Here is a 27290-nt window from a genome sequence, read left to right on the forward strand (position 1 = left end):
GGAAATAGTTACAGCAGAATGAATGTACATTTTTGTATTTTTGGTACTACCAAATACCACAATATTTACCACTATCAAAGACAGAGAGCAAAAGATCAAAGATATCAAAGCAAGAATAAAACATACCTAGAAAGATAACTTCCCTGACAATGTACTTTCTTGTGAGCAAAAGAATATACAGCATGAGTCAAGTGCCAGAAGCCAGCTTAGAACTGCAGGTATTTGCAATAGGATTTGTAGCTGTAAGTTCATATTAAGTTACCATTAGATCTTGTTTCTTATTCACCTTTGATTTCCTTTTCCTGTTCCTCTACTCGTGAGCACACTGTTCTGGTAAGACCTTCAACAATGGTATGCATGAAGTTAAAGTCTGCAACGTTGTAGACGTGTGTGCTGTCAGGTTCAGAGGCAATCTCTTTGAGTTCATTTATATCTGCATTCTTTACACCTTTCATTGGAAAGAAAAATAAAGAAAACATTTGCAATAAAAAAGAACAAAAATCTTGTATGCGCAGGGATTGATAAAAAAATCACTAAAATCCAATTCTTTCTATTTGTTTTAATGAGCAACTACAGATTGCTCTGTTAAGATGTTACTTCAAGACGTTATTTTCTGCCAGCATAACTGGCATTTTTTCAGCTGTCTCCTGATAAAGTAGCATCCATGTATACTGCTAAATTCCAGTTATAGAAGCAATGAATTGGAGAACATATTAAAGAAGATTTAAATTAATGATGCTACTTACTGATACAGACAGAAAAGAGCACTTCCTTAATATAGAGGGCAACAGATACAAATACACCAGAGTATAATGGGACACAATATATGGATACGGCAGAATACACACCAATAGCAAACAGCTCAATGCCAGCATCTCGTAGGTTTTTAGCAGGAGGGATAACATCATCTTGGGACTTCCCATCAGTGATCAGTATACCGATTTTAGATACTCCAGGTCTTGCACCTGCTTCAGGCTTAAAGCTGTTTTCCAAAATGTAAGTTAAGGCAAGACCTGAAAAGGGAAAGATTTTAAAAGACTTTAAGAGGGAAAAATGTCCATTAATTTTGCTAATATCACAGTGCTTGTCTTTCCACTCAGTTTAAAAATCCTGAGAAAACTTTTAATGAACAGTAAGTATAAAAGAAGAATTTATTTACTGAAAGATTCAATTCCAACAAGCAACCTGAACCACAGAGAAGGTGACGTTAATCTTTAGCAGCCTTTTGATCAATCAATGTATTTTAAACCAGCTATGGAAACCTAAATTGATCTTCCTGTGCACACATCATCTTTTCTTTCTTATTCTACAGACTTAGAATAGGAAGTCCCCTCTCCTTCTACCTACCTTGCTTATATGAAAGCACATACTCTGGATAGCTTAGTAAATCCCCATACTACATACAATCTGACTTTAATTTGTTTGTTTGTTTGTTCTTTCCACTTTAGAAGCTGGGGGAAAAAAGGAGCTTAAATAAAGCTGAGGGAGAATCTGATTTTAAAACTGCTAATTATTTAAAGTGAAGGAAGAACAACAACTCTTCAGGACAAACTTATATGTCACAATGAGAACCCATCTGAAAACTCTCTTAAGTCCCCCACAGTAAAGGTTCCTAGCTCACCTTCTTCTAACATCCATATAAAATAATAATGATAATTTACTACTTGCTACCTCACAGTAATCTCATTCCTGGAATCATACTTGAGTCATTCTGTCCTTTGTCCCACACCAATCACTCCTTCTACCAAAGTAAAAGCTGTTGCAGAAGAGAAGGAGAATCTTTCACATTCTTTCTGCCCTTCCCTCTATGCCAAAAAAAAAAAAAAAAAAAAAAAAAAAAAAGGCAGGCAGCAATTTACTTAAAGCCATGTCTGGGTCTTTGGATATATCATTCTCCTGGCAAGAAAGCCAATATTACTAACTGCTGCTTTGATGATACTGCAGTTGTATTCAGAGACTGTATTTTTCCAAGGTTGACAGGCATCCCCCATTTATCCATCAATAAGTGTCTTCTGAGGCTTCAGTGCTCTAACTACTAAAAGGTCAATGGAAACCTAAAAGCCCCAGGTGATCATTTGAAAAGTTACTATTGCCAGTTGTCAGATATTAAAACAACATTCTTTCCTTCCCCAGAATAAACTCCGTGAGTGAACATTATGAATGGATTTTGCATTTTCTTCCTAGCAGGTAAAAGATTTTACTTCCAGCACTGAGAGTTCATGTACACTTTTTTTATGAGACCTTGTCCTGACCAGAAAGATTCCCAGTGAAGTCAATGAGACAAGCACTTCAGAAAAGACTTCACTGACATTGGATAAAGCTATTAGCACACTGCAAAACCCCTATCCTTTTTACCCTTCATAATAAACACTAACACTTCTTAATCTGTGCAGCAGAATATGTTCTTTAATAAAAGGCAAAAGCTAAAACATACACTGTACCTGTTAATGTATTCCCTCCCTTATACGGTAGATTACGGACTGCATCCAAAACAGCATCTTTTGTGCCATAGGCATTCAAATGCCATTCAATTCGGGGATCACCACTGTACTGTGCAAGACCTAAAGAACCAGAAATTAAGGTAATCCATTAGACAATAAAGCATTTTTTTTTCAAGTGTCCATGTTTTATATACTTGGTTACCAACAGCTTACCATAGTAAGCTTACTACAAGTAGCTTTGCTACCATACTAGAAAAACTGCATTGCTTGATGGCAAAAAAACAGTATAAAGTTGTTCTTAGTGGCAACTCCTCAACGTATTTCAAAGCCTTTCTTACAAGTGCTAAAGAAAGTAAATGAGGAGGAGTACACAAGTTTTTCAGAGTTTAGTAAGATTCCAAGAAATTGCTTTTTGAAAAAGAACAATTTTATTTAATATGCTTTTGAACAGACTAAAATACAAGTAGCAGAACAGAAATATAACATTTGAGCCAGTTTAAACCATGAGAAAAGCCATCCACTGGCGTTCTTCCTCTGAAAATTAAACTGCAAGGGTTTGATCTAATGCTGACTGAAGTCAATAAGACTTTTTCCACTGTTTTTTCTTTTCCCCTGACATTGCATTAGAGTTTACTTAAGCTGAGTATCACAGTAAACTGTCAGGAATAAATACTACGAACATTCCAGCAGCATTACTTTCTTATGATAGAAGTTCTAGTTCCAGGTGAGGATAAATCTTGCACAAATAAGTAGCATTAAGCTGTTAACTATCCTGAAATCATAAAATTTTTACATTGCTACAGAAATATTAAGAAAAAATACGGCACCTTACCTACTCTCGTTTTCTCAGATCCCACATTGAAAGCGGAAACCAGATTTTCCAGGAATAGTCGAACAAGTCTGAAATTGAATCTGCCAATACTCCAAGAACCATCTACCAGTATCACAATGTCTGCAATTGCTGGAGTTTTACAGGTAAACAGGCTTCCTGTAAATCATTAAAATGAAAACAATATTGTTAATTCAACAATAAAATTGTAACTCAACCAATTTATACCTTCTTCCTCCCACTAAGCCTAATACTTAAAGCTTTCTTCCATGGGCAAAGTGAGAAATAAGCAAAATCACTAAACATATTTGTTCTAAATTCAGTAATAGAAGAGTTTGGCCATTATCTACTTCAGTTCTTTCATTAAGCTGTTCAAAATTACTGTTGGGAGACCCATGAAAAAGAAATGCTGCTTCTAAAAATACAATACTTCAGAAAGAAAAAATTAACTGTCGTATAACACAATCAAACCAGCAGTTCATTTTCATTCTCAAGAATATACATACACAGTATACAGTTCATGACACTTAACCTTAGGCGTAGACAACGCAGACAGAGCTACCTAGCGATTCAGACATCCAAAACAGTTATCGTGACCCCTTTTATTGTCAACATAGAAAAGCAGGTGTTTCTATACATCTCAACAACTCAGTAGAAAAACTTCTTTAGCTGCCTTTGTAGACTTCTAAAGTTAGAAGTGAATCTCACCCTGGGAGACTCGAGTAAAACTGAAGGTCAATTGAATATGCTGTATTAAACCTAAGTAGGAGGCACTCAATACAGCAAAGGTAAAATGCAAAGACCTCAGATTCAAATACACAATCTCTATGAGAACTAGCACCACATGAAGATTTAGTCTTACAGATATATGGAAAAGTACACAAAAATAAAAGAGCATTTAAAAAGCAACAGAAAAGACCTGATGCGAATTAGCAGAGCTGCACACCCGCAGGCTCTCCGGTTTAGCTAACCAATGGGGAAGTCAGAGGAAATGGGAGTAGAGATCAGACACAAATTGCAAGATAAGCCAACCAGGTTTTTAGGGATACAGATCCTTAAGAAATTGAGAAGCCTAAACAAAAGTGCCACATTCAGTTTGAGAAAATGACAGGAAGGGAAGTAAGAGAAAAGAAGAGGTTTCCATAACCTCAGAAAGAATCGGCACATCCCACAGAAGTGGCTGCACGACTGTGAAAGTAAGGTTGCTGAAATAGTGGATCCATATTGTAGGGAGGGAAAACAAATGAGTGATGTTACACAGATACACCAACCAGGAGCTTATGTTTGAAGTATAACAATAGCAAACTCCCCACCAGATTGACTATAGAATAGGGATGGAAGTAAGAAAGTCAAAGCAAAGCGTATTAGTAGAAAAGGTATCATCATCACAAACCATTTAGGGATGAAAATCATGTCCCTGAACACAGTAAAAAAACCCCTGCAGATTAGTGAAGTGAGCTGCAGCCCAACTTTACCAGCGATTTTTTCAGGATCCACTACATAAATTAGTTGACAAAGAATACTAACACCTACGGTGGCACTGACAGGAATCGCCAAGTACATTGTTAGAAATGAACTGATCTTGAGCAGAGATGCTCAGCAAATAAAAGAAGTAATTCAGTAAGAAATAATCCAAAAGGTGTTTGCATTAGCTCACAAGCAGCTTTCCTGTTACAGAGAGGGAATAAACCACACAGTTAGTAACTTAAAACTTTAACACCGTGTTATTAATGACAATCTTTTCATTAAAGACAAAATTATAGTCTCACAGGCAAAAACAATCTGATGTGCAGAAGGCCTTCAACCAATTGGTTAATTAATTGGTTAATTAAGAGCTAGGTTCATACTGTAGTGTAAATCCACTGAGCAAGAAACCCAATCCATAAAGTTACAGTTAATGCCTTAAACGTGTACTAAAAATGTTTTTAGGAGAGCAGGGAACATTTCCTACGTGCAGCTAGCAGGGTAGAATAAGTTCTAAACACATGACAAAAATTCCACTAACAAAGATGCCAAAACAAATATTTTATTTTAGTTTTTACAGTACAAGACAACACTATTTGAATTGGCAACACATTTTAATGTATAAACACTGGGGAACATTTAGTAAGCATCAGAAAAATGATCTTAAATTGGAAGATAAATCCAAAGGAGGTCCAAATCTTTGTCACTGAAGTCAACAGGAAAACTTCCCTTGATTTCAGTGGGACTGGAATCTGTTTTGTGATTTAATAGGAACTTACTGGTCATGGCAAAATTCATGTTTTAAATATCTTTGCCAAATGAACTTCCTGTTCATCAGCCTGCATTACTCACAGTATTTGTCCTCCATTAGCACGCAGTTCAATTGTGCCAGTCTGACACTGGCCACGATTAGCTGCTTAAGCTTCAAAAGAACTATTGGCAAAGTAAAACGCTACTCAACACCAGTAAGAATGATAGAACTGGACCCCTGATTCACAGCCAAGCAGCTGTACTGTAGCACAGATGTACCTTTTCAGTATGATCCCAGCAGTTTAATCATATAGCCCAATGAGGATAACAGGATTTGCGTGGCTGTTATTTCCCTTCTCTACTTCTAAAATCTTATGCTTACTATGAAACCCAGTTAGTACCCCAGGTCTTACTCATTTCATATCAACAAGTTTTGCCTATAAGGTTTCTGTAATCCTGTAGCGATGGCTTTGTGAATAAAACCTTTTATTTGTTTTAGTAAATCCATTCAGTGCAGCAAAACCTGAAGAATAAAGAAAACAATAACGGCATTCCTTTCAATATTTTATTTCCACATCATCAGATCAGTGCAAATAGTATCATTCAATTATTTTTTTGTTAAAATAGCATGTGTGGTTTGATCCAAGATTGTACTGCAATGGCACAGAATGTGAAAATTTGATTCGTTCTTCGTAGATAGGAGATACTTGTTGAATCTTTTCTGCATAAAACATTTAGGTTTTGTTACTTCTGTACACGCACTATTTGCTTAGGCTTTCTCCTTGTTGTACTTAATAGAATTGTAGAAAGTTCCCTAAAACGGAATAAACAACAGTGAGATATTAAACAGAATAACATCCTGTACAGAAATCTTTAAAACCTGATAGGAATACAAACATCATATCATCCTAGTTTATAAAGTTAGTCTAAAAGACACAGTGTGTAGCAAACAATTTACACACCCCACAGAAATTAGCCAGTTTCCATTACCAGTTCTAGCAAATATCTTTTTCAATAATCTTTCCATACAACCATACATGGTCATGAATTCCTATAGGGTTTGAGGATAATTTTGAACATTTCAGCTATCTAAACGTAACTTTAACAGGCAATTTTCTCAAAAACATTTCTTAAAGGAGCATATAATTCCATATAAAAAAGTCTTCCAAAACTCAGTGTTTTAGCCCCCTACAATACTGTGATCAGGTTGTGCATATTTCCCTTTTATTCAGTTATCAAGAAAACAGTAGTGAGAGCGAAGGTACCACCTTCCCCTGAGTTATACAATACTCACCAGTTTCAAGAGCAGGAGAGTAGGGAGGAGACCAGTTACCTAATTTTGTATCATGTTTCCTAACGTTATGTAGATACCATTATTCTACTTCAAGGGCTGCATTCCACAACAAACAACAACAGAGCCTGCGACTTTTAGGTTAGAGAAAATGACAGAATTGCAAACATCCTAAAGTCAGAAAAAGAGCTTATGTATTTTACACCAGTAACTTTCTTCACTGCATCCACCTACAATGGGTGGAGGAGTTTGATGGGGAGAAAGCAAAAAAATTAATGGACTTTCTATAACAAATTAACAATCTTCCTAGCGTTATTTGACAAAAGGAACTTGCCACTCTGCCAGGAAGCTAACTGAGGAGGAAGGGGCCTGGTCTGCTCATTTTTGCATGCCACAAATGAAGGCATAGGCTCAAAATTTCACCTCCAAAGACACCAGCATACCACTAAAGGCTACCAGCAATGTATTAGGACAAGGTATTTGCAGAAAACCTGCTGCAGTATTCCCAACAGTCATATCACCATCAAGAATTTCAGTTCCTTTGTTTCAGGGAAATCTTGCAAAGAATAACCAGCATTGAAGGAATTTTGCATCTACCAAATGAAGTTTCCTGCCTTTGATCCCTCAAGGCCCCAGACATTAAAGGTGACGCATTGGCTTGCCGTTCCAATATGCAAGTGCTATAGCACTATCAAGACCCATGATCAGAGTTTGGCTGAGAGCGAAGCCAATGATGGCAACATTGAAAAAAAGATCCAGCTAGAACTTTCTGGGACAGAGGGAAAGTTATTGGAGCCTGCAAAATGTGACCCCTGAGACGTCCTATTGAAGGGAATGGAGTGCAGAGTGAGGACTGGGAGGGGCTCTGGCAGTACAGGGGATGCAGAGAACAAAGCAGGGTCTACAAGCTTCTGCAAACACTGACCACCTCTCCGAGGCTGCATTTTCAACTTGTTGCTATTCTTTCACACATGCATTCAGCGAGCAAGTGAGCAATGTTAAAAAATAGAAGTTTGACCAAAAAAACTGCAAGCCTTACGTAGACACAAATACAAAACTATGATTTTTAGACTAGAGTCGTGACTGTTTGACTCTTGGCATTAATACTACTACTCTGAAATTTCTTTGAAAGGCAAAGGGAGAAGCAGCAAATACAGGCACTGCCACACGGGAGGACTCAATGCCTTAGAAGAACCAGTTCAATTTGCATGCAGTTATGATACATTTTGCAGAAACACATTTGATATTTTGCCTCTCCTTGGTATGAAACTCTGTTCTCATTGTCAAGAGCCAAAACACACACCACTTCTGCTAGAAGAAGTTAAGACTATAATTCTTTCTGAGTCTGCAATATGTCGTTTCCTTTCTTACTCCCTGTCACAGTGGAAAAGTCGAATAATATATGTGGAAGGAGAGGAAGAAAGTTCAAGTAGAGGTCAGTAATAATACAGTATGAATGGAAGACTCGTTCATGGGGTAACAAAGCACAAAAGGCAAGAAGCTTGATGACAGAAGTGATTGAAAAATACCGTGTGAATAAAGCACAGATGACAGAGAAAAGTCAGTCCTCCACAGTGACTGACAGCACCACAGCCGAGCAGAAGCACCACTGAGGACAAGGGCAATATAAATCTACATCAGCAAAATGTCACTTCTTTTAAAAAAAAGGGTTAAAAAAATACAAGGACGTGAGGCAGTGTTCAGCTCCAAAATTCAGCAACTCACTAGTCCACACTTCTGACATTGATATTATTGCACTGTGCTGGTGATATCATCATTGCTCTTAGACCTCAGTTTAACACAGTCCATATGTCAGGCTACGAACCAGACAAATGCATACAACATAACTGCTTTTCTTTGAACTAGATCCAACCACAGCTTGAATTTGAAGGACTCAAATGTTGGAACATCATTAGGTTGAAAGAGCAGCCCAAAGAGGTTAGAAGTTTGTCCCTGCTCCCTAGAAAAAACAAAACAAAATAAAATAAAGCAGCCAGCCCTTTCCCATGCACCTTGTTCTGTTCCAGGAAACTAATATAGCCCAGCTGGCAGGCCTACAAATTTTTTATTTGGGGGAGTAGGAATATTAAGATTTACTGAATCTGTTGTGTCTAATCATGTCACATTTGACTGTGAATGCTGCATTTCAATAATTTTGCTTCTTTCAAAAAGTACACAGCAATAAATAAATGTTATTGTTTAAAGCATACCTTTTGAATTTAAAGCCACAAAACCAATTAAAGCAGTAGCTAATAAAATATATTAATTGCCTACATATACTAGTGATAATTCTCAAGTGTGAGAGAAGGAAGCATACAGCCATTTTCTATGCACCTTTCCATACACACTCAATGATAATTGTACTTCTGCAGTAAGCAATCACTAGCTTAGAAAAACTTCTAGAACTTTCTTCCTACATCTTAACTTTTTAATTTACTTGAGAGACAGAATAAATATAAAGGGTAACCATGAAAGAAAGTGGTGATGTTTTCTGGAAGACCATTGCTGATTGACAGCACTGAAGCACCTGATCTCTGCAGCAGCTTCCCAAATAGCAACACTAAACTCTCTTGGTCTGTGTACCTAGATAGAAAAATATGTTTAAAAATCCCCCTGCATTTCAACTGAGAGTGCAAAACATTTCTTTTAATTTCTCTTCCAACAGGCAATATGTCAACACAGAACAAACCACACTGCTGAAATCTTTCCTGAAACTGAAGTTCAACATGGCAAGATACTGTGTCCATTTAGCCATAATGATTTACACTGAAGATGGTCCACAACCCTCCTGTAAAGTACATGAAACCTAAGAAACCCTTCTGCAGATTACAGTGATAATTCTCTACTTCTCCTTGCTCTCAGTTCTGCACCTGAGTGCATGAATATTTTAAATGAAACAGCTGTCTCAAAGTCTAAATGACTTTTTAAGGCAGAGGACTATAATTTTTTATTAATACGGTCATATTTATCCACCATTCCTATGTAACAAATACACCAGGATTTAAGAGAGTTATTTTTCCCTTTGCTTTAGTGAAGCATGAAATCCCTGAGACAGTTTTCTCTGGCCATCTAGAAGGCAGTTAATCAGGGGGCTGCAGACAAAATTGGCACTCAGAAATCTTCAACATTAATTAAGCTGTATGTATAAATCCCTCTAAACTATGATAAAGAGCTGGTCTGGGCCTGAGCTTGTAACTAAGTTACAGTTTTAACACAACAGGTAAAGCAACAGAAAAGAGCCTGCCTGAGAGAACAAGCTGCATATCTATGAAAGTCATTAACACAGAACTAATTAAAAATTAGTTGAAGCAAACTGCTACAACACTGTTAGATTAGAGCCCAGCATTACAGATCCAGGTACATAAGATGCTGTGGCCAGAAAAAAAAAAGACAGTGCAGTACAGTGACAGTGCAGAAGACTTTCAAATTCAAGTCCCTATTTTACCTTCAAGCATTTCTCGAAATGATGTTATCATAATATAACCAATGTATATGCTTGTATAAATATAAATATGCAGTAATCTTCAGAAGCATCACTGATTTTGGATGTCATGTGTCAATCCACAGAAGTGTGGGATGAAATTCAGGCCCTCTCAAATCAAATGTAACAATTCATCCGTTGTCTAATTAGCAGAGATGTCTGAGTGAACACCCTATTCTGAAAAATCTCTGACTCCCAGAATCACAGGGTAGTGCAGGTAGGAAGGGACCTCGTGAGACTGTCCCGTCAAGCTGCCCTGCTCAAAGCAGGGGCAACTACAGCAGATTGCTTCGGGCCATGTCCAGTCAAGTTAAAGAGTCTCCAAGGACGGAGACTGCACAACCTGAGTAACCTGCTCCAGCGTTTGGCTATCTTCACAGTAAAAACAAAGTGCTTTCTTTGATTAAATGGAATTTACAGTTATTTCGGTTTGTGTCCACTGCCTCTTGTCCTTTGACTGGACACCACTGTGAAGAGTCTGGCTCTGCCTTCTTTACTCCTTCCAATGTGCACTGTATCATCTGCAAACTTGCTGAGGGTATGCTCTTTCCCATCATCCCAGTCCGCACGTGACTGTAGGTTCTCATCTCTCTCCCACGTCACTCCTATATTAAAGCCCTTCTCATCAGGCTGCCCAGCCTGTTAGCAAAGAGGGTTTTGCCTCACTTAGATAGATCACATCTCTTCCAAGCAGCTATTGAGCCTCAAAGAGGGTCCCATCATTACAGAAACCTAAACCCTGTTGCCGACAGCAGCTGCAAAACCAGTTGTTGACCTATAGGATCTGCCCAGTCCTCCTCAGGCCCTTTCCCCTCATAAGTGGGATCAAGGAGAAGGCCACCTGAACCCCCATGTCCTTGACCACTGCCCCCAGAGCCATGTAGTTGATAGTTTGTCACCCAATGCAAAGAGACCCTGGCAACAGGATTACCATAATTAGTTTCCACATATTTAGTTCCCGATCTCTTAAAATATGTGCTATTAAGCAAAAGCAGACAAATATTAAAACAAAAAATCTTCCTCGGAGGATTTGATTCTGTGGTTGGTTGGTTACATCTCAATGAGTATTTAACCAATGAACCCCAAAAGTCTCTGCCAGTGCACTGTATTGAAGTCCTGATCAGTGGACTAAGCAGCAATAAACACACCACAGGTATCTTTTCCTAAGTGAGCATTTAAGATAACCTTTAATTTTCTTTTCCTCTGGTTCACAGACTTTCGAATTTCTCTCATTATTCAATTATTCCCTACCATAAACAAATTACTAAATAGCCATGTTGCATATTTTTCCCCTCAGGCAGATTACACCAATGTCTTCAAGCCTGCAACATTTCTTTCTGGCCAAGATTCCAGTCTCTTCCGTTCACTTATTATTTCTTTGATCTTGTACTTACCATACCATCCAGCTAGACAGATAAACAATGCATATAGACACATCAGTTATGCGATATCATATATGGTGGAGAGTTAAATTTTTAAACTACAGAAGTATGAATAATAAATCTCAAAATAATTTACTGAATATTTTCTTCCATTCAATGCCATTTACAGCTACTTTTCTTTATAGTGTTTCAAAGGCTTTAAAACAAAATGACAAGTCTTATCTCCAAATCCAACTGCATTTTTAAAAAATAAAACCAAAAATCTAATGTAGAACCTTATCCTAAAGACTGGAGTACAGGGATTTTCTTAACAATTTCACTCTACAGAGGAAGGCAATTTTTTTAATCTTTAATTTACACACATATGAGAAAAATATTAATCTGATTTTACAGAAAAGATCTGCATAGCAAGTAATAAGACTAATGATTACATTGTATATGATATTTTTTAAAACGTCTTCCAGAAACAATGGCAAATTCTAAATCTGCAAGAGTGAATTTAAAATTTACAGTGAGGAAAAGGCAATTATTTTAATTAATCTAGACAAATTATTGGCTGGTACCCAAAGTATACAACTGTTATGGCAGCTGTCAAAACCAAAGGAGAGTCCTGTCAGAAGCTACAGACTATGCTTAGACATCTGGGTTTATTTTTAGATTGGCCAGTAGCTACTTAGCAATTTACAATAGCCATAATCAAAATGAAACTGCTGGCGCTTAACTAAAACCATGTACTTCAATATGCACACATACAGTTAAACCACCCTGATGCCCGAAAAGCAGGGTGAGGGCAACCATATAGAAATTTATTAGAATAGTCCTATGGAGCTCAACAGAGGATTTTTCATTTTTTCCCAATGAAAAAATTTTCAATATTCAATAAATAATTATTCAATATTCAATAAATAATTCTTCAGTTGTTTATGCTCAATTTTTTCCAATAAATACTAAGTGTTGCATAACTACATTCTATTAGATCGGTTTTAGGGTTTCTCTCCCGCCATCTGTTTCCTATTCTCAGATTAATAAAATACTAACAGTTGCAAGGCTGGCAAAGGACCTGTGATTCTGTTGACACAAAGCACGAGCTTCTGAGTGTCATTTTCTTTTTTTAAGGTACAGCTAAACAGAACTGCCCCATCAAAGTCATAAAAGTATCTCAATCAACCTCTAACAGATACATCATTATTGCTTGCAACTGATGCTTTATTACTACTTTTTAGAGAACAAAAAACCCACTAAACATTAGGAAGCTCTTAAGGCAGAAACATCTGCCACAGTTTGACACCACCTCCCTCCCCCCTAGGTATTGAGCTGAATTTGGATGTTGAATTTGAAAGGTCTTGAGGGTGGGGAGAGGAGATATGAGTGGTATTTCACAGGCCACAGCCAACTTAGTCTTTTTGAAAGAGCTACCATCCCTATGCTCACAATTTACAGTTTTCCTTCCTCTGTCATACTTCCTAGAAAGATCAGTGCAAAACACCAGAAATTTTACCACACATTTTTAACCACATAAACAAACCAAACCCAAGACCCTGCTGAGACTAACATTTACTTCTGAAACAGCTGTCTGCACCACTATGCAGCCCTAATTCTGCTAACTTTCCTGCATACAAGGAAACTAAATATGCTCAAGCATCAAGCTGGTGCTCCAGAGAAGCTCCTTTAAGGATTCCAGGAGAGCCTAGTACAAGAATACGACCCCTCCACTTACTGGGGAATAAAGAGCCAAACACTTTATGAGCCAAAGACACACACACGAAACCCAGCAGTCAGATGAGGAATCAGGACTCCCTCGTTACCTGCAGACAGACTAGTACAATCAGTACAGCTAACCAGACAGGCGAGAACACCTGCGAGGTGGAAAACATGGACCACTCAGCCAGGTAAGTAAGTTCTGTTTCAGCTACTAACCAGCACCTTTTTAACCAAGGGGCATAGCTCAGTTGCAACGCCAAGGCGTACTCAGCACACAGGGCACCAGGCAAAGAGTGCTGACCACAAGACAGCCCAGAATCAGACTCCTGCATCAACAGGTCCAGAAAGAACAAGACCACCCTCAGATTATGCAGTGAGGGTAGAAATGACCCTGAAATCCTCTCTCCTCACTACAAGCTCCTGCTTAATGTTGATCAACAGTGTTAGTATCAGATGAATGAGACAGACACTGAAACAAGGCTCCCCGCCTCCTAAAGCGTAAGGAACAGCCTTGAAAGGGAACAGCAGACAGCTCAAAAGAAAAGATTCAGCACCTTCTGTTGCATTCAAGACAAGGCCATCTTAAAGACCACAGTCCCTAAAAAGAGATAACAAAAAGTTAACCTTAATCTCCCTTTTTGTTGTCCAGAGCACAAAGCAATGCAGCTTGTTCATCAGGGTGTTCAATACAACTGAAATGCAAACCCATGACAGACGAGTTGCTGATGAATGCACCAGTCCTTTATGATCGTAGCTTTCTTACAAGAAGGTCTTGGTCTTGCATTTCAGTGTTTATTCATGCAGGAGAGGGTGCTGATGCAGTCAGCAAAAGCTACCAAAGCTTTTTTGACTCTCCCTTCAAGGCTGCCACACAAATTTTAAAAACTGCCCAGAGTTTCAACTTGTTACTGCGTAACTTCAGTTTCAAAGACTAGATAGCGTCTCATATCACAGACAACCATCACTCATAATATGCAGAGATATTTACCTAGAATATACATAGGCATGAGCAAGCCTACAGACTTCAAATTATGACAATTCATGTTGCCAGATGATGAAAAACTGTTAAGGAGTGTCTCAGCATGGTAGTAATGAAAGTATTTCAATAACGAAACATGTCAACACAGACCCTGAATCTGACTTAAGGTAACAGCCTCTTGCTGCCAGCAGAATCCAGCCGTGCCAGCGCACTGTGGATTGGATGGATGCTCAAGAGCTAATGACTTGAAGAGATGAAAAGCAGTCTGAAGAGAATGAAAGACCATTCATTCAGCTGAGCTTCTATTAATCAGTCATTCAAGAATGTGAATAGCAGTCTCCCACTTCAACTAAGAATAGATTGTACAAAAAAAGGTCAGTGCCTTAGGGAAAGCCACCAAAGAAAAAAAGAGCCCAGACAGGAGGGTTTCAGTTGGTAATGGTTCAGACTCACCAAGCATTATACATATTTACTGTGCAGAGATATGAGGACAAACATCTTATAACTCAAGGGTTATTGTCCTGGTTTCGGCTGGGATAGAGTTGATTTTCTTCCTAGTAGCTTGTATAGTGCTGTGTTTTGGATTTAGTACGAGAATAATGTTGATAACACACTGATGTTTTAGCTGTTACTAAGTAGTGTTTATACTAGTCAAGGACTTTTCAGCTTCCCATGCTCTGCCAGGTGCACAAGAAATTGGGAGGGAGCACAGCTGGGACAGGTGACCCAGACTGGCCAAAGGGCTATTCCATACCATATGACATCATGCTCAGTATATAAAGCTGGGGGAAGAAGAAGGAAGGTGGGGGAAGTTCAGAGTTATGGCATTTGTCTTCCCAAGTCACCATTACATGTGATGGAGCCCTGCTTTCCTGGAGATGGCTTAACACCTGCCTGCCGATGGGGAGTAGTGAATGAATTCCTTGTTCTTCTTTGCTTGCGTGTGCGGCTTTTGCTTTACCTATTGAACTGTCTTTGTCTCACTTCACGAGTTTTCTCACTTATACTGTTCCGATTCTCTCCCCCATCCCACGGCGGGGGAGTGAACAAGCAGCTGTGTGGGGCTTAGTTGCCAGCTGGGGTTAAACCACGACAGTTATGAACCTGAGGATAAGCATCTTGCAACTCAAGGGTTATGAACCTGAGTAGTTCTGATATTAGAAGCTGGATGACAAAACTGAAACTTACATTTAGGTCCAAGATGGGCTAAGTCTCTCTTTCTACTCTGAGAGAGCAGAAAGAGACCTATAAAGCTTTTTTTTTTTTTTCCCCTGAGCTACAGATTCTCTAGATATCTGTTGTCAAACCTGTGTATACTTTTCAATGAAGCAGATGCATTCAAGGAGAGTTCCTAAAGAGGGACAAGGAGGGAGACTGTGGATAACAGAAAGGCAGTATGTCCGATCTCCAGCTTCTGCCTGGCCTGGAACACTGCACGAGAGGTAATGCACAACCACGACCATTTATATGATGTTAACGTACTGACAGATGGAAGAAAAGCAGTTCCTCCTACAGAAAGGAGGAGCCAGAAGATAAGTGGAATCCCTGGGTAAGAATGGAGACTGGCCGTAATTTCTAAAGCCAAGCTTTTTATTTTCTGAACAAAGCAAGACTTTGTCTGGCATACACAAATTGAAAAAAGGTATCCAGCAACCTCCATGTTAATACTCAATCTCAAACTAGGCTAAGGTAAATAAAAGTATTCACAATTTTACAGATATCAAAAACAGACAAGGCAGTTGTTACAAAATATATCTGAGACCCTTCTTATGTGAAGATCAACTCCTCCCTCCCCAATCTCTCTCTCTCTGTTGCTCTCTCTTCCCTGCTCTCACTTCAATCAGGGATTCCTTCTGTCAGGATCAAAGCACACTGCTCAAAGTGAAGCCCTTCCCAATTCCAGCCTTCATGGCCACTTCTGGGCCTTCAGTTTCAAGCTTGCTTTCTCTCAAGAACATATTTCTCTCTTATTCAGATGATTTCAACACACTTGCAAGTAAACTAATGGCTATTTAGTTCGGCCAGATGGCAGATGTAAATGCTGCAATCTCCAAATTTGGTTTTCTCCAAAGCAACTACCAAAATGATGGCAAAGGAAACGCATTTAAGAATTCTGTCCATGTCAGTGCTGATACTTCCTATCAGGTTTTCCAGTCGTGGGAGGCAGGAAGCAGGAGTTTGCCAAAGGATCCTGGCCAGGTCCATAAAAGTATTGCCATTGCAAAAGGAAATCCAAGTTGCAAGTAGCAGTCAAAGGATACAAAAGCTTAGCTATGTCCTCCAGAGGAATTCATCTGATGAACTCCTGGAACAAGCATTGATCATCCACAGCACAATCAGCTAAACTTTCTGGACACTAAAGGGGAGTTTACCCAAGAGTTTCCTTGCAAGAGTCCTCCTGTAAGTCCTCCAGTGACTAACAAGGAATTTCTAACGTACAAAGCTCTGCATGGTGGCTCACAGGTTTATAGACCGGCTTGGAAACTTAATGGATGCCTCTCATCAGATTCTACCTTCTGAGAAGCACAGAAACCAATATGGCTTGGATGGGGTATCCTGAATTCATATGTCAAAGAAAGCAATGGTATATTCTGACAAGTTTACTTCATCTCCTGCTTTTAAACAGATATTTGCATCACCTGAAGTTGAGAAAGAAGATGATGTCCATGAGGAGTCACATAGAAGACGGATGGAAAGCCATCACTTGCATGGCACAAGTTAAAAAGCAGTCACTGTCAAAAAAAGCCATGCTCCACCAACCTAGCATGGATGGGGGCCTGCTGATAGCATTGCTGGGCAGGTTCTAAGTGGAGTCCAGAGCAGAGATCTTTTAGCACCACATCAGGATGGTGATCTGACCAGCAGTGAAACCAGACTGGATGCAGACATTTAACTGAGAGTCCTATTGGCAAAAATCAGATGGTCAGGTGCGGCTTTCACTAGTGAAAGCTGAGATAGGATGCATCATGGATCCTCTGCTTGGGCTAAGGTTGGGCAGAACAAAGCCAAATGAGTCCAAAGCCAAAGCGACAGAGTCTGAAACCAAAATAGGTCTATAAAACTATTCCTGGGCTAAGCAGCTTCAGAGTGGTCAGAACAGAGTGGTGAGGGGAGCACAATTATAAATGCTGCCAAAGCTTTGTGGTGGTCCAAAATGTTGTCAGAATGCTGCAGCATGGTCCAAGCATTCCCCAGTCTTCTCAAGGGAGGCAGGGGGATCTGAGGTCACTGCCCAAAGAAGCATAGATAATAGATTCATTTTTATGTTCATATTATCTTTAATTGATTAGCAAATGCTAGAACAGGCAGGTATACACCACACACACAAGAGCTATTCACAATCAGGTCAAAGGACTGCATGTCACTGCATGCCACATAGCGCTGAAAAGAAAGGATTTTTGGTAAAGACTACTAAAACCCTTGTCAAGATGCACAGAACTCAAAAGTAAACTAAAAAAAAAAAAAGAAGGCAGTCCAGAAGTAATGTAACAGCCTACACAGAGCACGTGTCCCCAGCTGTGAGGCAGTTAAATGACAGCAAACCTGCATCCTGTTTCATACATGACAAGGTAATGCATCCACATACCCCCTACAGACACTGCAAAGATAAAACGTTCAAGTCTCAGTAGGATGTATAACCATCTTTTAGGGAAATGTATACAGTAGCCTACCATTTAGACAAATGCAATCAATAGTTCTAAAATTCACTATATTTTTTGATGCAGACTTTAACTCACACATGTCCAAAAATGAACCCTATCATACTGAAGTACTCCACAATGTTTAAAGAACTTACTATATCTCCAAAGTAGGAGATGCATCTGTCTCTATTCTGCAGCATCTAAGAAACTGATGCTAAACACTAATGTCCAGGGTTATGTCCACACTTTGTAATGGAGGACAAGGTAGAAGTCCTGCTAGCTAGTTCTGAGCAGGCTAGGGCATTCACCAGGGAGAGTGCTGTACTGGACAATATAGCTGCACTGCTATCAGTTTTGTAGTAAACTTGGTTGCATCTAGTTCAAGCAACCCTTTGATATTATACTGCACTGCATTGGAAGGAAAAAAAAAAGGTAAGCAGAAACTTTAATTAAAAAAACCCCACCAATCAGCAAATACTAATCATGGAATTATCAAAAGTCACAAGATACCTCCCTGGTGACCTTGTGCTTTACTTATTATGCAGCCTCAGGCCAAGTAGGTTGGTGTTTGCCTCTTGTTTAAGTACAGCATAGACCCAGAAACTAAACATTAATTACAGGGGTCTCATGTTGCTGGTATCTTCCAAGATCAGCAACACATATTTATAACTTGCACTCAGATTTTTATAACTTGTACTTCCTTCATAACATGGTCTATTCATGGTTCACACTGGTGGGGGTTACTGCTTAGGGGGTAATGACACTTATGAGAAAGAGTATCTAGGGATTGTACAAGATTTAGTATGATATGTTTAGGGTAGGAACAAAAGGCAACGAAAGGGAGGGATCAAGGTAGTTTGGGAAGGAACAAGCATGGGAAAACAGAAAGACAAAGGGGGCTAGTAAGTAACATCTACACAGGTGGCTGGTTAGTACTTCTTTGGCCAAGCCTTTTGCTTGATCACCCCACACCTATTGGCACTACATGCTCAGTCTTGCTACTGGTTGGATCTGGGGGCATGGAGCTAGGGCAACCCTGCCTGCTTCTACAGGGCTACACCATTCAGTGATCCCCAACACAAGACAAAAGAGAAATCATATCAACAGTGGAAGAGCCAAGTACTTTCCAATAAACTTTGCTTTTACCCTCAGATTGCAGAAGCAGATTAATGTGCAAGGGCTGGGAAGACAAGGACAGTTTAGGAAGAACAGAATGGCATTGAGGAAAAATGCTCACACAACATAGTTACCATCTCTTTCTTCTGCTTGCTTATAATACAAGAGCTAAAGTGCCCCCCAGAAAGCTGAGGGAAACACTGTTAGTAAGGCCAATTATAGGTTGCGTAAAGACATAGTTAATGAGTTCCATAGCCTAGGAGTTCAGTAATAAAAAAATAGAAAAATGTCATGACTAAAATCAACATTTGCAGTTCCATTAGCCAGGATGAAGTGAGTAAAACTATGAAACACGTCCAATGGAGCAGAAGTTCAGAAGGTATTCATTCCTGTGGCTTAGTCAAATACCTCATAGCACTCATTTCATACTGTCTAGTAATACTTACTGAAGCATCTGACATTAACTAAACAGACAAGTTAATAAATTAGATAATTAGTCTCTTCTGCTGAATAGTATCTTAATATACCTCTCCATGGATTTTTTCCTACTCTGCCTAAACAGTGCCATTCAACTGCTACAGAGTGAATGTCAAAGCTTATTTGCATCAAAGGTGGTAGCAGTATTGCAAGAAGAAAGCAAATCAGTGTATTGTTCAAGTTTACTATACCTCTCATTTCTATCAGTATCCGAAGACTGATATGACCTCACTGCAAGAGCTGTTACAACAGAAACCTCAGATATGTATACCATGTCATTTTGAGGAATGATATGCTTTTTGCGTTATCTGATAGTGTGCATAGCACTGGAAGAAAAAAAATATTATGGGAAAAAAAAATCATTCAGAAACATTTACGTTGAACGACTGTAGAAATAATGTAAATAATAATATCACTAATAATGTAAAATACGTTGGGAAGACAAAAAAAATGAAAAACCATCTCACTGCAAAATAGAGTAACTTTGGATACATCTACACAGATTTCACAGGCAGCTGAGAACTCCACCTATTTTCTAGACATGGACCAAGAAGCTAAAAGCTATGTTCACAAGAAAAACTACAAAAGATCCAGCACCAGAGAGATATTGTTTCTCCATGATTCAGAGCACTGGCAGACCACACTCACCTGAAAGAAACTGCAGGCATACTTACTCCTATTAATACTTAGCAAGTAATTATCACATGACAGATGGTTTCAGGTGTCTTTCTAGGAGACTTTATGATAACGAACTCGGAAAGTGCTAAAAACTTGAAATTTAGTACAATACAACCAAAATCTCTTCTTTGTGCAGCACTGAGTAGTGAAGAAAACAAAGAGGAGAGTGGGACCAGCATGTGTCAGCAGGAACTCTGACTGAGTGACCAGCCATTCTCCATGATATTTATAACTTGTATTTATAATATCTGTATGCATAATAATCATGATAATATCACTAATATTAAATTCACTAACAGTCACTAGTAAAGGTCACTAATAATAATATTAAATTCTTTCAAAGGAAATACTTGCTTATCCTTACAGATCATTTTTACCTCTTCCTCAAAAACTTTTATACTTAAATTAATATACAAATGCAGGAATATCAATCAAAACACATGAAGTCACTATTCAATGTTTTTAACATTAGTTCACGTTATATTACCTACACACAGATAATATAACCTGGCATCTGCACCTTTCTGTTATACTTTGTGGCAGACAAGGTATGGCATTACACAGCTCATTAAAAAGAGCTTCTGCAGTTTTTTCCTATCTCTGAGGCCCACTATGATTTCTGCATTATTTTTTACTCATCCAGTGTCTAATTTTCCATTCCCAAGCTGTCCTTTCTATACCCATGACCCAACAGATTAGCTATAAATCTTTTTTCCTAAACTTCTCCCTGCTGGTCTCAGTCTTCCACGATGAGAAACTCAGATCTAGCTTTTATTGTCAGTTGATTTATCCTAGAGCTTCCTCCTGTATACTCTGTTTGGCCACAGAACTGAGGGGCAATACCCTTTTTCTCAGGTCATGCAGCTGGCCCCACAGCAGCCCAGGCAGCTTGGCTAATGTTCTGCCAGTTTGGTTCCTGGCGCATGCTAAAGGTGACTCCATCAGAAAGAAGCATCTAAGGGATTTAAAAAGCTGCAGTTCTCCCAGGCTTTTTAACTAGATTTTCATAGGAATCGGTAAAATAACCACACCTGCCCCTAATTGACTTGGTCCAGGGATGAAATGCAATTTTCATTTGAGAAGGTTGAACTAACCAGCATGTTCTGTGCAGTGAAGATCTCTGACCTCCCTAACAAGTCATACTTACTATATGACTATATTACATGCACTTTACGATGAGAAAGTAACTGTTAAATTGCATCATACATAAATCACAGTCTTTTATGGGAGCTTATTTCTCATCATTTTAATAGCCTGCAGTCCGTAGAAGGCTTACCCTGCAAAAACTTGATTCAGAAGAGAAATCTGGTCCATGCATGCTCTATGCTGTCCTAAATCATCACAATTTGAGATTTGCATACAGGAATTTCTGAACAGGACAGGTTTAAGACTGTGTAAACGCTTTACTCTAGTAGAGCATTAATAAGAGCATCTCTTGTATTGGGTGTCTGTGCCCAGGTTTGCCAGCAGGCGTGGCCTTTTCGAGAAGAGGCCAGGGGCCACCCTGTGCCTGTGCACAGCTGGTGGCACCTCTGGAAAAACATATTTAAGAAAGGGCAGAAAATGCCAGGCAGAGAGAGGAGGAGGGGGGGAAAAAAAAAAAAAAAAAGTGGGAAACAGCAAAGAGACCCCCAAGGTCGGAAGAGGAGGTGCTTCATGGTGGAACAGATATTCCCTGCAGTCTGTAGAGGACAAGAAAGGTGTGAGAAGAAAGGAATGGCAGAGAGAAACCACTATGTCCTGATCAGAACCCCTTAACACCCCTTCTGCACCACTTGCTTCCTCTCTGAAGGGACCTGGACTGAGTGTAACTTGCACTGATAACAAGGGAGGAGGAGAGCAGTCTGGGAGGAAGGAGGAGGTCAAGTTGAGCCTGGAAAAGCACGGAGGAAAGCTGTTGTTTTAATGTTTGTCTTTTTTGTTTCCTACTACCCACATTAGCATTTTTTTTTTTTAATTATTTTAATTGGCAATAATTTTGACTCTGTTTGCCTACCATGGTAATTGGTAAGCAGTCTGCCTGTCTTTATCTCAACCCATGAGCTTTTTCATTCCTGTTCTTCCTCTTTTTTCTCCCGTCCTGCTGGGGAGGGGAGTGAGCAAGCAGCTAGGTGGGAGTTTGGCTGCTAGCCTGGGCTAAGGCACCACACCTCTCAACTAAAAAAAAACAAAATAAAGTCCACAAGCAAGAAAATAAAACTGGCCCTCAGTGTTTTGTTGTTTTTATTGAAATGAGTGGCTAAAAACATTTTGGACACACAGAGAAAGGATATAGTGACATATTTGCCACAGGATATAGTCAAAACACTGTCATTCTCCCCTCCCCAAAGGGATTTGATTAGAGAATCACTCGCAGAAGCACTCTGAGAAACTGTAAAACATCTGAGAAGGCACAGAATGTATTAACCCCTGTCGCTGTACAGAAAGGAGCTTTGTACATGAGGGAGCTGGAGAAGCGCCAGGGTACAAGTACTCAAATATCAGTGTGTGCTGAAAGAAGCTGAGTCTGTGAGCTTTATCTCAACAGAGTGAAAGAGAAAAGGCTTCTGACATTATTAATACGAGCGTGCACAGCAGTGATAAATCACTAAGCTGAAAACTGACAGGTTCTGAAAAATACAGAAAGAAGATTCAAGACTTGAAAGTGGTTGTGCAGAAGAACTAGAGAAGGTTTCTGGAAATCAAACATAAAGTGAACATTTGATGGATGAGTGCTAGACATTAAACTTGAATTAATTTGGCACAATGACATACTGGATATACACTGGAGGTTTGTTTGAGATAAGACCATAGTACTTAGAGCAGGAAAGAAAGGAGTAAATCTTTTCAAACTACTTGAATGGGCAGGACACAATAGACAGAAAATTTTAATCTAGGTTAGTGAAGCTGCTGGAAAAATTACTAGCAAGCCACACAAGCCACTGACAGAGTTCCATAAAGACAGAGCAAAACCCAAACACAATCTAATTTAAGGACAGAAGAAAAAGGTAGATTTAGGAGTTTAGGAGAAGGCATCCACACCTCCCAGCACTAGAGCCTCAGACACTTCGTAATCAAATAGCAGACAGCACTGCAGAATCAGTCCTCCAAACCACAGACGAAAATAAGAGTGAGAAGCTTTGACACCATCTGGAATCATTAATACAGATATCCCTCTTGTATTTCTTAGTGAAGAGCTGGTAGCTATGAGTAGAAGGCTGATGGTGAAATCTTTGTCCCACTGAAATTGAAAGTCAAATTTCTGGGTTTTATTATGTGACCCTAAAGAAAGTATATTAGCTAAGTATTTATAAACAACAAATTTCAGTGATTATGTGCCTTTTGTGCCTTTCAGGAAAATCAGCAGGATACATGAGTTGTTATAATGCACAAACTGGACCTTGCATTATTGACAGAGTCCACATGCTTTTTCACACACACTGACAAGTGTATTGCTGTGCTTTATCATTTTTGTCCCAGAACATTGATTTTGGATTTTCTGGCCTACTAAATGCCAAACCTGTCCTAATATTCACACTGGAGAATTCTGCCAGACAATTCTGCATATGCAGGAGAACGACTGATGACCTTTGCCTTCCTAAGGCTTGCAAAGACACTCTAGTTTCTTTGTATATAAACATCCTTCTGTAACAAGTGGGGCAAACATTCACAGAAGGCACCTCCTTGCATCTGAACTTGACTCTCATACTTGCAGAAATGGTGAAATAGGCTTTTGCTATTCTTTCAGTCAAGACAAGAGCAGTAGCCACAACCACTGACAATACCAATCTGGCCAATGATTGTTTTCAATTTGCTTTGTGAGCAAAGATTGCTCTTGTTTTCAGATAAGAGATTATACTATCTAATAATTTCTTTTGTACTGTTAACTCCTAAGGTCTTACCAACTTGATCAAGGATATAACACAGCCACAGAATGTATCAGGGTTGCTATTAAATCCATCACATTTAGCCATATACTAAATTGTTATGAAACCAATTAACTGCTGGCCTGAATTAATTTGGTCATACTCAAATCACCTCCTGTCAAACACCTGCAGAGGATCAAGTTATTCTTCATGGTTTTGCCATAAAATTTTGCTCTTATTTCTTTAACCCATTTCTTTCACACATTCTTCCTTATTCTTTTTGATCCAATTTCAATTTGAGGTGGAACGGTCTTTATATATTAAACTAGGAAAGTTTTGATACCATCACTCTTTGTGTAATCAGTTCTGAATTCACTTCTATCCCAGCTACGCATTTTTTGCTGATGCTGTTATTTCTGCACAACGTTTTTGCTTGGACTCTCACCCTACTCCCACTGAAGTCATTCAGTTGGAATCTCCATTACTTTGAATAATCATTATACTGCGCAAAGGGAAGAAATATGCAATAGCTAGACAGTAGGAAAAAAGTCTATTACTTTACATTAAAATATAGCTGGGTTGGGAATAGGGCTAAACAAAATCAAGAATTCCTAAAAATTAGCATAATGTTTTTTCTTTTTGGTCAGTTTTGCTGATCAAGAAGTTTGTAAGTTTTGCCTTTCTTTCAAATATATACCCCAGTTTTCTAGTAAGACCTGCTGCAGTTAAGTGTAAGGCAATAGCTTTTCACAAGTGCTGGATGGAAGTGTATTTTGCCCTGATACAAACTGCCCCGATACAACTGAAGAAGTTTAGATGAGTAAAAAGTTGTGCAGGGAGGAAGAAAGCAATTGAGCTAAAGCCTTTACACGTAAACAAGAAGCCTAAAAAGGGAGAGAGTGCAGATCCAATGTCCTCTTGCCAACTGTATTTTTGCCCCTACTCCATGAAAAAGCATAAATCCTCTCCCACAGTCTGGCAGACACTTTCCTCTGTCTGCATTTAATCAACATTTTCCTATTACAGGCCCAGTTTTCCCTCCTTCAGCTTTTATCACTTGTCCTTCATTAAGAAAACAAATCACATTTTCCTTCTTTAGTTCTCTCATTTCTTCCAACTCAGTCTTCCTCTAGACATGAAAGAAAGTTCACCTATCCACTACCCCATCAGGCACTAGCAGGTATAACTTGCTTCTTTAAGTGTTGTCAATACTAGCTAACACTTCCCCCAGTGCACCCAATGTGATGAATTCAAAGGTGCTTTGGCTTGAGAAATGCTGTATGGAAACAAACTTGCATAGTGTTAATAAATACAACATGGCACAAGTATGTATGGTAATAAGAAAAACCCACTGAAGTGAGAAAAACTTGCATGGGCTTCAAGGAGCTTTGGGTGAGGTCTTTGATACTTGCATTAGTAGGAGACAGAGCTAAAAGGGACAGGAGAAATAGGATTCTTGAAACTGTCCGATTTATTCACAGAGGAACTATTTAAGGTCATATCAAGCTGTTCTCGTCTGTGCTTGTACACCATAAATAACCACTGAAGGGAATAATTACTGTTGGGGTTACTTCATAAAGAAGATGCTATTTGAATTTCAGAATATCAGGAAATAGAGTTCTATATTAAGCTTGAAATAGATTTTACTGTCCATACTAGATGAGCTTCTCATGACGTGTAATGCCACATTTCAGCAGAAGATTGGCTCCTTGCAACCGGACAAAATGAACTCCTTTTTTGTCCCTCAAAATATTTCAAATGTTTTCATATATATGACCTACATTAGGACAGAGTTATCAAGTTATCACGTGTCTAATTATACAATAACACCAATTTGACCTTAGGTGGGAATTAATACTGCAAGTCTGTCTTGCAGCCAAGATGATACGAAGTTATTATGTACATGCACACACGCACGCTCAATTCCTTCACTACTCAAAGTTCACCCAGTGGGGAAGTACAGGCAACATGATTTTTTAATGCAGGTTCAAAGACTGCTTTTGTGCTCTTCATGGTGGTATGTAGTTTATTATTTTGGACAGGCGGGACCAATGGGCCGAGGCCAACTGTATGAGATTCAACAAGGCTCAGTGCCGAGTCCTGTACTTGGGTCACAACAACCCCATGCAGCACTACAGGCTTGGGGAGGAGTGGCTGGAGAGCTGCCTGGCAGAAAAGGACCTGGGGGTGTTGGTCGACAGCCGCCTGAACATGAGCCAGCAGTGTGCCCAGGTGGCCAAGAGGGCCAACAGCATCCTGGCTTGTATCAGGAATAGCGTGGCCAGCAGGACCAGGGAGGTGATAGTGCCCCTGTCCTCAGCACTGGTGAGGCCGCACCTCGAGTCCTGTGTTCAGTGTTGGGCCCCTCACTACAAGAAGGACATCGAGGTGCTGGAGCGTGTCCAGAGAAGGGCAGTGAAGTTGGTGAAGGGTCTGGAGCACAAGTCTTATGGGGAGTGGCTGAGGGAGCTGGGGTTGTTTAGTTTGGAGGAGAGGGGGCTGAGGGGAGACCTTATTGCTCTCTACAACTACCTGAAAGGAGGCTGTAGTGAGGTGGGGGTCGGACTCTTCTCCCTAGTAAGAAGTGATAAGACAAGAGGAAACGGCCTCAAGCTGTGCCAGGGGAGGTTTAGGTTGGATATTAGGAAAAACTTCTTCACCAAAAGGGACTGACTTCACCAGGCACAGGAACAGGCTGCCCAGGGAAGTGGTTGAGTCTCCATCCCTGGAGGTATTTAAAAGCCGTGTAGATGTGGTGCTTAGGGACATGGTTTAGTGGTGGACTTAGCAGTGTTAGGATCATCAAGTCCAACCGTTAACCTAAAGGTCTTTCCCAACCTTAGTAATGCTATGATTCTAGTGCTTACTGTATGAAGTGGGAAAGCAAACACAGAACTAAAAGCAGTACCTCTGTTGAAGCAACTCTCCAATATTCCTGAAAATACCGATTTTTTTTTCCCCTTCTGTTTAACTTAACCCTGGGAACCAGTTTTAAAGTACTGACTTAAAGAAAATCTATACAATGGCCAAGTTCAATAAAAAAACTAATTATTTTCAGGATATCACAGAAGTCATGTGTTATGATCTGACCTTCTGGAGCTGGTTTACTCGCATTTGTTTTTTCTGGATCCTTCACCTTGGATTTACTTGTTTCTTTTCTTCTCTCTATATCTTTAACTGAAAAGTAAGGAGGGAAAAAAAAAAATAATCAATCA

At 39.4% G+C, this 27290-nt stretch overlaps 1 protein-coding gene across 1 annotated transcript in view; it reads right to left on the reverse strand.

The window, feature by feature from the left end:
- COL14A1 (collagen type XIV alpha 1 chain) overlaps positions 1–27290 on the reverse strand; it is a gene marked incomplete at both ends in the record, with an annotated part of 124128 nt that overhangs the window by 86452 nt on the left and 10386 nt on the right. Inside the window, 5 exons of the mRNA XM_082318663.1 lie at positions 287–448; positions 849–1013; positions 2442–2561; positions 3274–3429; positions 27166–27252. Coding sequence (XP_082174789.1) covers positions 287–448; positions 849–1013; positions 2442–2561; positions 3274–3429; positions 27166–27252 — 690 coding nt within the window. The remainder of the gene's footprint in view (positions 1–286; positions 449–848; positions 1014–2441; positions 2562–3273; positions 3430–27165; positions 27253–27290) is intronic.

This window comes from Platalea leucorodia (genome assembly GCF_965183815.1).
Source record: "Platalea leucorodia genome assembly, chromosome: 1".
NCBI classification, from domain to species: domain Eukaryota; kingdom Metazoa; phylum Chordata; class Aves; order Pelecaniformes; family Threskiornithidae; genus Platalea; species Platalea leucorodia.